Source organism: Spermophilus citellus (genome assembly GCF_964194105.1).
Source record: "Spermophilus citellus genome assembly, chromosome: 1".
In the NCBI taxonomy this organism is placed as follows: Eukaryota; Metazoa; Chordata; class Mammalia; order Rodentia; family Sciuridae; genus Spermophilus; species Spermophilus citellus.
This window is the reverse complement of record NC_138182.1, coordinates 822,889-836,636: the sequence shown is the minus strand read 5'-3', so window position 1 is coordinate 836,636 and position 13,748 is coordinate 822,889. Positions and strand designations below refer to the sequence as shown.

At 57.3% G+C, this 13,748-nt stretch overlaps 1 protein-coding gene across 1 annotated transcript in view; it reads left to right on the top strand.

The window, feature by feature from the left end:
* Positions 1-26: 26 nt before the first annotated feature.
* CUL4A (cullin 4A) overlaps positions 27-13,748 on the top strand; it is a 30,812-nt gene continuing 17,090 nt past the window's right edge. Inside the window, exons 1-5 of the mRNA XM_081310410.1 lie at positions 27-381; positions 535-650; positions 8,456-8,560; positions 11,983-12,051; positions 12,694-12,767. Coding sequence (XP_081166536.1) covers positions 234-381; positions 535-650; positions 8,456-8,560; positions 11,983-12,051; positions 12,694-12,767 — 512 coding nt within the window. The 5' untranslated portion in view covers positions 27-233. The remainder of the gene's footprint in view (positions 382-534; positions 651-8,455; positions 8,561-11,982; positions 12,052-12,693; positions 12,768-13,748) is intronic.

Genomic DNA, 13,748 nt, shown 5'->3' with positions numbered 1-13,748 from the left:
CCGGGCCCCCGGCGTGGCTGTCCCCGCGCGCCCCAGCCCTCAATGGGGAGGTCCGCGCGCCCCAGCAGGGGCGGGCGCGGCGGCGGTTGAGCCCGGGCGGCGCGGGCGCAGTGGCGGGGGTCGCGGCGCACGGACCGGCGCCGGTGCGGAGGAAGAGCCGGGCGCGCAGGGACGGGGCGCCGGGGCGGAGGAGGAGCCGGCGCGCACGGGGCGGGGCGGCGTCCGGCCCAGCCATGGCGGACGAGGGCCCGCGGAAGGGCAGCGTCTCGGCGCTCGTGGGCCGCACCAACGGCCTCACCAAGCCGGCGGCGCTGGCCGGCGGCCCCGCCAAGCCGGGGGGCGCGGGCGGCTCCAGGAAGCTGGTCATCAAGAACTTCCGAGGTGGGTGCGCGGCGGGCGAGGGCGGCGGCGCGCGCGGACACGGCCTCGGCCTCGGCCTCGGTCGCGGCCTCGGCCTCCCGGGCCGCCAGCCCGGCCCGGGCCGGCCCGCCGCGGCTCCCCGGCGCCGCCGCCCGCTGACCCCCTCTTCCACAGACAGGCCGCGGCTGCCGGACAACTACACGCAGGACACGTGGCGGAAGCTGCACGAGGCGGTGAGGGCCATCCAGGGCAGCACGTCCATCAGGTACAACCTGGAGGAGCTGTACCAGGTGAGGCCGGCGGGGCGCCGCGGGGGGTCGGGTGGCGGGCCCTGGGGGACCAGGCGGGCGGGCGGCGGGTGGTGGCTGCCCCGCTCCTCGCGCTGCGAGCGGAGTGACCCTCGCCTCTTCCCCAGCGCTTGGTGCCGAACGGTGGGAAATAAGGTTTGCAAACTTACTTTGTTACACTTCAAGTAGGACGTCCCATCTCTAAGTAGGGAAAAATGGCCAGAGGCACAGCCCTTTGGATGTTTCACACAAATCACGCTTTTTTGATGACATGATTTTACAGAATGAGGATCAAGTAGCCTAATGTCTACTTTTTATGTAACGATAGATCATGCAACTATTTCTATTAAGAGCCTTGAGTTTTAACATTTTTGTGTGTGGGTTATTACAAGTGAGGACATCACAAAAATCATAAAGTACAAAAAAAGAAAAGTTTTATCCCCTATCCCACCACCCAAGAAAATTAGAGGTTGAGCATCTCTAATCCAAAAATCTGAAAGTTTCCAAGATCCAAAATTGTTTGAGTACCTGCATATTGCCAGAAGTGAACATTCCACACCTGCCTACATGTTGACAGACTGCAGTCAAACAGGTTCAGTTGAGCATGGTGGCCCAAGTGGGTACTCCCAGCGGCTTGGGAGGCTGAGACAGGAGGATCACAAATTGGAGGCCAACCTGGAGAACATAGCAAGACCCTCAGCAACTTAGAAACCCTTGGCAGTCACTGATTGGCTCTCTCTCCAGGTGTCTGGCCAACACAGGAAGTACATGTCTGAAAGAAACCTGCTTTTCAGGTGTCTGCACCTGTGCCCTCCCCGCAGCCTGTGAGTTCCAGGTGTACATGGGACGACTCTGGTCTCAGTGTTCGCAGAGGTGCATTAGGTTCCCAGTGGTTCTGATTTGCATTTCCCTACTCATATAAGCATCTTTTCGTGGTTTTTTTCTTTTTTTTTTTTTTGCCATTGCTTATATCATTTTTGATAAAGTGTCTCCTCAGATCTCTTGGTCATGTTTTGCTGGGATGTTTTTCTTATTGAGTGTGCGGGCTCAGTGTCATAGGCTTCTTCCCAGCATGTGGCTTGCCCCATCCCCTTGCCATGCTCCCTGAAGAGCAGGGGTTGTCGAGTTTGAGCCCGTCATGCCTGCTGGTCCTCATCTGTTTGTGATGGGCTCCTGGGTCTGAGGACTCTCTGTCTAGTGTAACACCACGAGGTGTTCTCCTGTGACACTCAGTGCTGGGGTGTACGTCTGGGCTCATGGTTTTCTGTGTGTCTGTGAGGCTAAAGCCACACATGGCGTGCCCTGCAGACGTCTGCTCCTGCTGGCACTGCCCGTAGACAGCTGGCCCTTGCCCCCAGTTGCTGTGAGTGCCTTCTCAGATGCCTTTGTCTGGATCGGGCATGATGAGTGGGAAGAGGTGGCTGCTCTGGGTCCTTGGCGTTTCATGAATTGTAGTTTTCTATTTTCCAATTTCTACCAACAAGTCTGCTAAGATTTTGGTTGAGTTAACAAGTAATCTGTAGATCAATATGGAGAGAATTGGCATCTTAACTGTCAACCATAGGGATGGGGCTTCGTGTATTTCTAAGGTCTTTTTTCATTTCTCAGTATTTCCTAGATGCAGTGCAGGACTTTCATCTTTTGTGAAATTTGTTCCTAACTGTTTCACATTTTGATGGTATTATAATAGCATTTTAAATGTCAGCTTCGGGTTCTCACTGTCATGTAGTGGTTTTTGGATCTGGTCTTGCTTTCCGCCAACATCGTGTGCTTCTATGGGTTTTCTGTACCTTCTGTTCTGCACACACGCTGTCTTGTCTGAGTGGAGCTGGTTTTGCTTTCCTTTGTCATCTGCATGCCTGTTCCATCCTCTCCTTACCTCACTGTCCTGTTGGAACCTGCACAGGAGGGGAGTGGCCTGGGGACAGGCAGTCTCCTGGTCTTGGGAAGCTTTCCCCCTTGGCCTGTGAGGGCCAGGCTCCGAGACGAGGAGGTTCCCTTCTCTCTCAGTTTCCTGGGAGTTTTTTCCACATCTCTTGAGGGATGGTAGAATCTCTGTTTCTTAGTCAGTACGTTAGTCGATGTTTTTCCTAACATACAGCCAGTCTTGTTTTCCGGGTTGCATATGTGGACCGGATGTGTTATCTGTTTTTGCATGATGATGGGTTAGCTCTGCTAACGTTTTGTTGACTTTTGTGTCTGTGTTCGCAGGGACACGGATGTGTTGTTTTCTTCTTGTATCTTTGTCCAGTTTTGGTGTGAAGAGTGATGCTGGCCTCAGCAGTTAAATGTTCTCTCCACTCTGCCTCCTGGGCATTGGTGCAGAAGGGTCATTTCTTCCCTGGGTGTCAGAGAGGACTCCTGGTGGGAGGTCTGGCTCTCATTGCAGTCGGTGCCTGGGTTCACTGCTGCGCCTGCTGCCGCTTCTTCAGGGTCCTGGTCTTGTGCAGCACCTCCATTGCTGATACCCCACATTTCCACTCCCCACTCGGTTTGAACCTTCCTGTATCTGCTGTGTTTCTGCTCAACCTGGGACACGTGGGGTTTAGTTGGCCTCACTGCCTGTTCTGTCTTCCGGTCTGTTCTGAGCTGGGTGGACTGGCTGGTTTCCCCCACTAGCTTACTTTCCTACTTCTTTCGCATCTGGTCATCTTTGATTGGGTGTCAGACATGAGTTGTAACTGGTGCTCTGGATTAGTTTTATATTCCTAAAAATATTTTTTGCCTTGGTTCTGACAGAGTTAAGTTATTTGGAAGCTGGTCTTTGTGAGTCTGACTTCCAGGATTTGTTAGGCCTGGCCAGAGCAGTGTTGTGTTCTCCTGATTCACCCCTGAGGCCAGGTGGCTTCACTCCGGCTGGAGGGAAGCTGCTCTCAGGGCTGCTGCTTGCATCTTCTAGATGGTCTTTCCTGGGCTGGGTAGTTTCCTCACCCCAGGGCCAGACCCTGACCAACATTTGGGACCCTGGAGATCTCCTTGCTCATCTCCAGAGCCTCTGGCCACACCTCTCCTCTCAGGGCCCTCATCTGGGAACTCCCGACAGGAAGCAGAGCAGTTGGGGCCTGACTCCACCTCTCGGAGGTCACTGTGTTTTATGGCCCAGAATCCAGCGCTTTGTATTCTGTCTCATTTATTTCAGCAGAAGCGTTGGTCCAGTCCCTTGATTCTGGCCAAGTGACTGCTTTCACTTACTGCCCTGGGCCAGAAGCAAGAATCCCACCAAGTATCTGAGCACACACAGGCTCTGGTTTAATAAATACCATAGCTTCTAGCTGAGGCTGCCGCTCTCCAGGGCAGCCACCTGGTACGGGCTGCCCAGTGTCTTCTCCTCACACCATGGAAGTCCTTTGCCATGCCTCCTGAGCAGTGACGGAACAGTAATCAGAGACATTGTCATGAGCATCATCTCCAGGTGTCCTGGGTTTCAGTTTGAAGTTCTGAGGGCTGGGAATGCATACCCCAAAACGTCATCACGGACTCCCTCACGGAGGCGGGATGTCACACTCCAGGGTGTGTGCAGTCCAGCAGGCTCACATGGGACTTGTGGTCACATGGTGGTGGTCAGCCCTGCAGAGAAGCACTAGTCTACACTGGCCCGGCAGAGACACAAGCCTGCAGCTGAGGCCCTGTCTGCTCTGTTTCTGTCTGCTGGAGGAAGGAGAGGAGACAGGCCCTCACCACGTATCCATCCGAGGGGCTCTGAGGTTCTTGGAAGGCCTAGATCTTCTACCTTTGCTCTTGAAGACCTGGTGGGATCCACAACTCCCTGCTGAAGAAGGCCTATGGGAAATGCAGGCAGTGCTCCCCAGAGCTGAGGAGGGAGGCCTCGGGCTGGCTCTGACTGGACAGGAGCCCTGGCGACAGCTCTGAGGGAGCTGGCCCCATCTTCTGGGCAGGGCGGGAGTTGGGAAGTGCTGGCATGGACAGCTCTTAGTGAAGGATTGCAAAGACTGAGGTGGAAAGCCATAGCGTGGTGGACAGATGGGCACATGACTGGATGGGCTGGTTGGAAACAGAAACACATGACTCAAGAGTGGATTCGATTGTAAGTTGATAAAAAACAAGGGAGAATGGACCGTCTCCAGTCCTCAGGCCTAACAGAAAGGATGTCACCTCCAGCCACTCTGCACTGGCCTGTCCACCTGCCCCTCCGGGCAGGAACCTGCAGGGATGACATGCTGGGAGCAGCCGTCCCTCCAAGGGTGAGTGTGTACTGGCCTGCTGCAGCGAGCAGTAGGCAGGACCGCAGTGTCCATGAGAGGCTGTCAGACAGTGGGTGTGGGGTTCGCTCCCCCACAGGGCACCCTTGCTGGGCCAGGGTGACGGGGCCTGTTTGCCATTGTGCTTACTTCCCAGACACTTGGGGGCTGTGGTGGTGTCCTGCCTGCCCTCAGCTTTGCCCCTGAGTGTTCACACACAAGCCCGTGTCCTCCCACACTGGGTGCCCAGGTGAGAGGATGCAGGGGGCCCTGCCCACAGCTCCCTCCCACCACTGGGTGCCCAGGTGTGATGGGTGCAGGGGGCCCTGCCCACAGCTCCCTCCCACCACTGGGTGCCCAGGTGAGAGGATGAAGGGGGCTCTGCCCACAGCTCCCTCCCACACTGGGTGCCCAGGTGAGAGGATGCAGGGGGCCCTGCCCACAGCTCCCTCCCACCACTGGGTGCCCAGGTGTGATGGGTGCAGGGGGCCCTGCCCACAGCTCCCTCCCACCACTGGGTGCCCAGGTGAGAGGATGAAGGGGGCTCTGCCCACAGCTCCCTCCCACACTGGGTGCCCAGGTGAGAGGATGCAGGGGGCCCTGCCCACAGCTCCCTCCCACACTGGGTGCCCAGGTGTGATGGGTGCAGGGGGCCCTGCCCACAGCTCCCTCCCACCACTGGGTGCCCAGGTGAGAGGATGAAGGGGGCTCTGCCCACAGCTCCCTCCCACACTGGGTGCCCAGGTGTGATGGATGCAGGGGGCCCTGCCCACAGCTCCCTCCCACACTGGGTGCCCAGGTGTGATGGGTGCAGGGGGCCCTGCCCACAGCTCCCTCCCACACTGGGTGCCCAGGTGTGATGGGTGCAGGGGGCCCTGCCCACAGCTCCCTCCCACACTGGGTGCCCAGGTGTGATGGGTGCAGAGGGCCCTGCCCACAGCTCCCTCCCACCACTGGGTGCCCAGGTGTGATGGATGCAGGAGGCTCTGCCCACAGCCTGCCATTCTCACTGGGGCCCTGCCTGGGCTGGGTGCTGGTTCAGGGAGGTGCTTCGCTTCTGTGGCAGTGGACACTTGAGTGACGTCTGGGCAGCAGGAAGGCAGTGTGTGGGGCCATGTCTGTGCTTGCCAGCGTGTTCCTGGCCCTGGCACAGCCTGCTGCACAGCCTGTGCTTGAGAGACGTTGCTGGGCAGAGAGGAGAGGAGAGCCGCTGGGTGCTTCAAGGTGCCAGCAGCAGCAGCAGCAGCATGCCAACCCAAAGCCTCGTCAGAGCAGGGGCCACCTGCATCCCAAGAAGGCCCTTGGAAATCACTACTTGAGAAAATGAAGAAAACTCCTGCGGAGGGCAGGCTCCTGCACTGTGCTGCACAGGAGAACAGCGAAGGAGCTTCCAGGACCCCTGCCAGGGCGGGACTGATGAGCAGGAGGAGACCCAGGCCCGCTATCACAGGAAGACTGGGTCAGGACTCGGCACCCCTACAAACCTGTGCTCCCTCAGGGCTGACTGCCTCCCTTGAGAGGTCCCCAGATCCTCAGTAGTAAAACCAAGGTTCATCCAGAGTGCTTCCTGTGAGTAGTGTGGGCTGAGTCAGCCTTCAGTCTGCAGTGACAGCGTGCCGGCGTGGGGACCGGCGTGGGGAAACAGGCTCCAGCTCCGGAGGGGCATTCAGAAGACATCCTGGCCAGGAGCTCTTCCGTGAAGGACAGTCATGCAGCCCGTCTTGGTCGTTGCAGTCTGTGGCAGCTGTGTCTGTGGGAACCACTGGTGACTGACGCTGGAGCAGAGCTTGCCCACAGCCATGGGGGTTCTCAGGAAGAAGGTCCCAGGAGACCTGGGACTGAGTCACAGACACGGCAGGAGGAGTGGGGAAAGCTGGGGACTGCGAGGTGCAGTGGGGGTGGGAACCCTTACTTCTACGCTAAGACAGATCGTAGGGGAAGTGTACCAACTCCTTGTTCCGACGTTTAGCCGTTGGCACTCTAGAGCAGTTGTGAATGTTCCTGTCCTGCACGGTGGTGATCAGTGCCCTCGATGTGGTTAGTACGGTGTCTGGCAGTGCTGATGTTAAGTGTTGGAGTCAGCACTACTACTGTGGGTGTTTTGATGGCACTTTACATTTTTTCCCCAGGAAAACATTATGTTTTAGTTAAATTCAGATTCTTTTTCTGCTGTGTCTCAATTCTTTATATCCTGTCCTTTCAAATGATTGAAAACTACTTGGTTAGAAACACGTGTTTCTGTTTATGATCTTTCACATTTGAATCAGATGAGGTTCTGGATCTGTACGTGAGATGTGAAGGAGGCTTTGTTAGAACTGGTAAGAATGCACACGTGTTAGCCAGGTGTGGTTAAAAACACGTGTTTCTGTTTATGATCTTCCACATTTGAACCAGATGAGGTTCTGGATCTGTACGTGAGATGTGAAGGAGGCTTTGTTAGAATTGGTAAGAATGCACACGTGTTAGCCAGGTGTGGTTAAAAACACGTGTTTCTGTTTATGATCTTCCACATTTGAACCAGGTGAGGTTCTGGATCTGTACGTGAGATGTGAAGGAGGCTTTGTTAGAATTGGTAAGAATGCACACATGTTAGCCAGGTGTGGTTAGAAACATGTGTTTCTGTTTATGATCTTCCACATTTGAACCAGATGAGGTTCTGGATCTGTACGTGAGATGTGAAGGAGGCTTTGTTAGAACTGGTAAGAATGCACACGTGTTAGCCAGGTGTGGTTAAAAACATGTGTTTCTGTTTATGATCTTCCACATTTGAACCAGATGAGGTTCTGGATCTGTACGTGAGATGTGAAGGAGGCTTTGTTAGAACTGGTAAGAATGCACACGTGTTAGCCAGGTGTGGTTAAAAACATGTGTTTCTGTTTATGATCTTCCACATTTGAATCAGGTGAGGTTCTGGATCTGTACGTGAGATGTGAAGGAGGCTTTGTTAGAACTGGTAAGAATGCACACGTGTTAGCCAGGTGTGCTGGTACTCACCTGTGACCCCAGTGCTTTGGGAGGCTGACGCAGGAGGGTTATAAGTTCAACGCCAGCCTCAGTGACTTAGCAAGACCCTGTCTCAAATTTAAAAAAATCCAAAGGGCTAGGGATGGGGCTCAGTGCTTAAGCGCTCATGTGTTCAACCCTCAGTATCAAAAAAAAAAAAAAAAGAAACAAACAAACAAACAAAAAAACAGTACAAACATTCCTTGAAGTGAATAGAAATATTTGAAGAAAAAAATTTGTCTCAAAAAGTTGCCTGTTTCTTCACTAAGACAGAACTTGCTGAAGTGCACGTGGAGCCACAGAGGGCGAAGGAGGGCTGCTGGCCTGGCCCACATGGCTCAGGAGTCCTCTGGGAGCTCCTCCGGGGGAGGGGAAGGCCCCTCTGCTGCGGTCCCTGGGCAGGGCACACACTGCAGGCCCAGGGAGCAGAGCCTCCAGGATGCGGCTGTGGGACCACGCCTGCCCCAGGCTCCCTGGAGACCGACTGCAGCCAGGCTCAGCAGATACAGCAGGAGCAGCAAGGGCCCTGCGTGGCCCCTGGGCACAAGGGGTGATGGCTGCAGCCAAGCTGCTGTTCCTGCCAGTGATGACTGCTCCCTCCTGCAGGCTGTGGAGAACCTCTGCTCTCACAAAGTCTCCGCCACGCTCTACAAGCAGCTGCGCCAGGTCTGCGAGGACCATGTCCAGGCTCAGATCCTCCCCTTCAGAGAATATCCTTTTGTGGCTTGTGAGGCGGCTGTTCGTTACCTAAGTCTTTAAGGCCGGATTGATGGGATTGAGAACTGGTGCATGTCCTTCAGGTCAGAACCACAGCACTCAAGGGCCCTTCATGCAGAAAGCAGAAAGCTGACATTTGTTTTAGCTTCTGCTTTGCTGGTAGGAGTGGAAAGCAGCCTATTCATTGTGCCTGTGCCTGGTTGAAGTGTTTAGGGAAAGTTCTGGAAGCGTCTCAGTGTTGATTCTGTTCCTGGCTCTGTGAAAGCCACCTGTCCTGGTTTCATGGGATGTGCAGCGAATCCCAGGACAGGACAGCTCAGACACCGGCTCCTATGCTCACTCTTGAGGCCAAAGCCCAGGAATCGTGAGGCTGGTCCAGGGGTTGGGGGGCACTCAGCCCTGTCTGACCAAGGCCCAGCTTTCCTGCTGGTGTTGGCTGGGCACTCCCAGCTGCAGGTGGCTTCTCACAGGATGGTCATGTGCGGCCTCTGTCCCACCAGGGCTGCACCTCATACAGTGGAGGCCATGCAGGGTGATGTCCATGGGTCTCGAGTCCAGGGGAAGGTGTCACCAGGCTCGCGCTGTGGACCGGGAGGGCGTCTGTGAGGAGGTCCCAGCCACTCCCTCTGCTGGGCCACGTGGGCACGCAGGTTCCGTCACTGCACAGGCTGTGTCTTCATGTTCCTGGGCCCCGTCTCCACCTGTAGAAGGAGGGTCTGGGACCCCCACTTTTCAGTTCTTTTGGCTCAGGGGATCCTTGGCCCTTGGCCCTCATCTTGGGTGGGTGGGGCGACTTCAGGGCAGCCTCGTTGGTTGGATGTTGAGGCTCTGGCATCCAGGACCAGGTGCCCCCACTTAGGCAGGGACTGCCTGGCTGTCAGCGTGGGTGTTGAACTCTCCTGCAGCTGTTGTGTACGCCTCCACCAAACTTTGACAGGGCTCCGTGCTGCTGACTGTGAGCATGTGCAGGATAAGGAAACTGTGCGATTGGGAACCTGCCAGTGCCCAGACATCTCAGGACACACCTGTGGGTGCAGAGCGCCCCCTGCTCGAGCCCCGCCCGTAGGGATATCTGCCTTAGGAGCCAGCTGCAGCCACGAGCGTGCCAGCACATCACCTGCTGGGTTTCTCTCCCCCACTCCCAGTTTGCTTGAAAACTCCTTCTTGATTACCTGCTCAGATCCCCCCCCCCCCCCGCCAGTGAATCCTGCCCCGTGATTGACTGAAGTGTCCGTTCATTCAGTTACTCAACAAGTGCTGGCTTCCGGCTTCTTGTACTCATTCTGGAAAGTAGAAAGTGACTGTCCTGCCTGATGCCCACTGACAGTGCATGGGCTGCAGACCTGTGGTAGAGCCAGGGCCAGTATCTCCTCTGGTGCTGTGACAAACCCGTGGTGTGAGACTCCCCACTGTTTCCACAGCAGAGGACAGAAGACACTCCACATGCAGTATCCTCCTAGCTGTGTGGCGTCTTAGGGTCACACAGTCAGTCCTGGGCGTCAGGACAGCACTGCGCTGGGCAGCACCCTGGACAGCAGGATGGAACAGAAGGCAGAGTGCGGAGGGCACGCCTAGTGCTTTGGGGCTGTGATAGAGGTTATGGGTGGGACCAACCAGGAGTGCACTGGAGGAGCTGGACTGAAATCCATGACATGAGTAGCTGACAGAGAGCCAGGCATGATGGCGCACACCTGCAGTACCAGCACCTTGGGAGGCCGAGGCAGGAGGATCACAAGTTTAAGGGCCGGGGATGCAGCTCAGTAGTAAAGTGCCCCCGGTCTCATCCCTAGGACCACACACACACACACACACACACACACACACACACAAATGGGGTCAGACTGCCCTGTGAGGATCGCTTTGCAGAACAAAGACAAACGAGGGGCCAGTGACAGGCCCGGGGCACCAAGCCAGCCATTTCTGAAAGGGCGTCACCTGCCAGCATCTGGCAAGGCCCTGGGAAAGGTCTGAGTGGAGTGGGATTCTGTCCCTTGAGGTGACAGATGCATGACAATAGGCATTCCTGCCACAGATGTCCTTGTGAGCTCTGCAGCCAGAGTGCCTGGTGGCCGCGCTGAGGGTGGGTGACATTGGACCCCCTGTGAGAGAGGAGATGGAGGTCCCAGGCACCTGTGCAGAGGCCTGCCCAGGAGACAAGACCCCCAGCAGAGGTCAGGAGTGGGAGCCATAGAAGGTGACACCAAGGTAGGGACCCCGAAAGCCAGGGCTCTGACCTGTGGCAGAGGGTCAGCCTCTGAGTGCAGACAGCACAGGGTGGGCCTTTTCGGCAGGACGTCTAAGTGCCTGGGGTGTGTGCTGGGCTGTTCCTGGACAGGAGTGGGTGGCACGACCGTGTGACCAGCCTGTTGCTACGGAGAGACCAGGAACACTTTGGAGCGGGTTCCCAGTTCAGAGGGAGGAGCCGGCTGGCGAGAGGAGAGAGAACCAGAGAGGGCTGGGGCTCTTGGTATGGAGCTCAGCGCAGTGTAGACCTGGGTCGCACGGGATCTCCCCCTGAGGCCGGGGCTCTTGGTATGGAGCTCAGCGCAGTGTAGACCCGGGTCGCACGGGATCTCCCCCTGAGGCCTGGGCTCTTGGTATGGAGCTCAGCACAGTGTAGACCCGGGTCGCACGGGATCTCCCCCTGAGGCCGGGGCTCTTGGTATGGAGCTCAGCGCAGTGTAGACCCGGGTCGCACGGGATCTCCCCCTGAGGCCTGGGCTCTTGGTATGGAGCTCAGCACAGTGTAGACCCGGGTCGCACGGGATCTCCCCCTGAGACTGGGGCCTTTGATGGTCCTATAGACAGTGTGTTTGCAGGCTGTAAGAGGCCCACCAGTGTCTCCTCAGCTGCCAGCTTCTTCCAGGTGTGCACGGGCACCCCTACAGCCAGCCCCCAGAACCCTCAGCAGGGCTGCCCCCAGCAAGTGCCGTTTGCTGGTTGAGGCTGTGGTCCAGCCTCCCTGCCTGTGGCCTGGTTCCCCTGGCAGGGCCTGAGCATACCAGCAAGGCCGTGCAGGAAGCGGTGAGAGACAGGGGGAGCAGGGGAGCGCAGGGGTGAGGACGGCTGTGGCCGAGGGTTTGCAGGGTGTGCCTGGGTTGGTGTGGGTGAATGAGCCATACTTGTGGCTTGGGGGTGCTGCCCTCAGTTCCTTGGGGCTGCTGTCACACAGTCCCTTGAACTAGGTGAATGTAAATCACAGATGCGAGGCTAGAGGTCGAGGTCAGGCACCCAGGTCAGTGTCTGGTCAGGGCATCTCCTCCCGGAATGCCCATGCAGAGGGGCGGGCAGCTCTTGGGGTCTCATGGACTCTTGGACATGGGGAGGAGCGCCAGAGCGTGGCTGGGGCGGCAGTTGTGGGTACGGAGGGCCCAGGTGGCGCTGTGCCCGGGAGGTTTCCTTAGCACCTCTGCACAGACGCACTGGACAGCCTTGTGTTCCTCAAGAAGATGGACACCTGCTGGCAGGACCACTGCAGACAGATGGTGAGTGTGGGCCCCTGCCGCAGCCCTGAGGGAGCACCAGTGAGCAGGACCCTGCCCTCCCCCAGGAGGGGAAGCCGGATGGCTCCTGGGGTCCCCCCAGGGGCTGCAGTGTCCTCTCTCCTGAGCTGGAGGACAGTCTGAGGTATACCGACTAGTGCGACTTAGTGTGGCCTGACTGTTGGGACCTGGTGAGGGACCAGGGTCTTCGAGGGTTAGTGCAGACTGAGTACCTGCTCCCTGGGGTGCTGCTCTGGGCTGGAGCTGGGGCGAGATGCAGAAGCCTGCTGGTGGACCTGGGCAGCCTTCTCACCTGATTGGGGAGTCAGGTTGCACAGGTGCCCAGAGCCTTGCCGCAGTGGGATAGGAACTAGTCTGGAAAGCTGGGGGCCTCCAGCAGTCTCAGGCGCTGTGTCACACCGGGCGGGAGATGACCAGGCGTAAGGCCGCTTCACAATTCCACAGTCAGGGTTGTTGTATTAAGAACCCAAGGTCAAGCACAGCGGAAGAGTCAACTTCAGCGAGTAAGGCCTGGGGGGGGGGGGGCATCATCTTTCCATCAAGAAGCAATTGAGCTCCACAGTGGCGCACGTGGTGGTGCCAAGAGGTCTGCTCTGGAAGGACAATTGCTCTTCTGGTCCCCAGATCATGGTCAGAGGCATCTTCCTGTTCCTGGACCGCACCTACGTCCTGCAGAACTCCCTGCTGCCCTCCATCTGGTGAGTGCACTGCCCTAGAGCGTACCTTGGCTTTAGCTGCCTGGTCAGCCGTGGTCACAGATGCAAACGCAGTCCAGCTGGGTCTTCACCAGTAGAGAGGGCGAGGTGCACCTGGACTTCCTCGTGCCTGCCTTGGGTTCTGTGGCTCACCCCTGGCCTGCTGTGGGGTGAAGACTCGGGGACATGGCTTCTCCCTCTGGCAGCCTGAGCTTGAGCCTGGAGCAGTTCTTGCAGCTAAAACTGAAGGCTGCTAGCACTTGCCCAGGCATGATGCCCCAGGGCCCCGTGGGCCTGCCCCACCGCCAACAGGGTCTGGCCTCCTGGCACAGGTGTGGCTGCTCGTGTGTAGGGCTGTCCTTCCTGCCTTTGCTGCTTGTCCTCTCCCTCCTGCAGGGGCTGTGCAGGGTGGGAGCCCCCCTCGGCTTCCCTAACTGATGAGCTTGAAGCAGAGGCCTGTCTAACCAAGCCCTGTCTCCAAGTCACCTTGTTCTCTGTTGATGTAGTCCACTGCTTTCCCACTTAACAATAAAGTGACGTTGCACTCTGCTGTCCTTTGCCCCGGGGTCACTCGCTGTGCCGCCCCGTCCAGGTGGTGTGGCCGCACTGCTGCGTTTCCCCCAAGCCTGCTGATGTGTTTCACGTAATTGGAGGTTCTGCGGGTCTGTGCCTGCCTTTGGAGGCACTCCCCTTCCTTAGCGCCATTCCCCGTTGCTCCTTTACTCCTCTGACTCTTCTGCCCCCACATCTCATACTAGGTGTCCACATGAGCCATGAGATGGTGGGCCCTATACAGAAGAAAGCCGGGTGCACAGGAAGGGATGGGGGTGGTAGCAGTGATTAGGGCACTCTGGGCAGCTTTTCCTCTGTGCAGGGCATCACTGCTCCAGCGGGGTGCCCAGCACTACCGGGCATGACTATTACCACCCCTGTTCTGTGGAAACTAAGGCACAGAGAATTGGAGTAACCTGCCCTGAGTTGCCA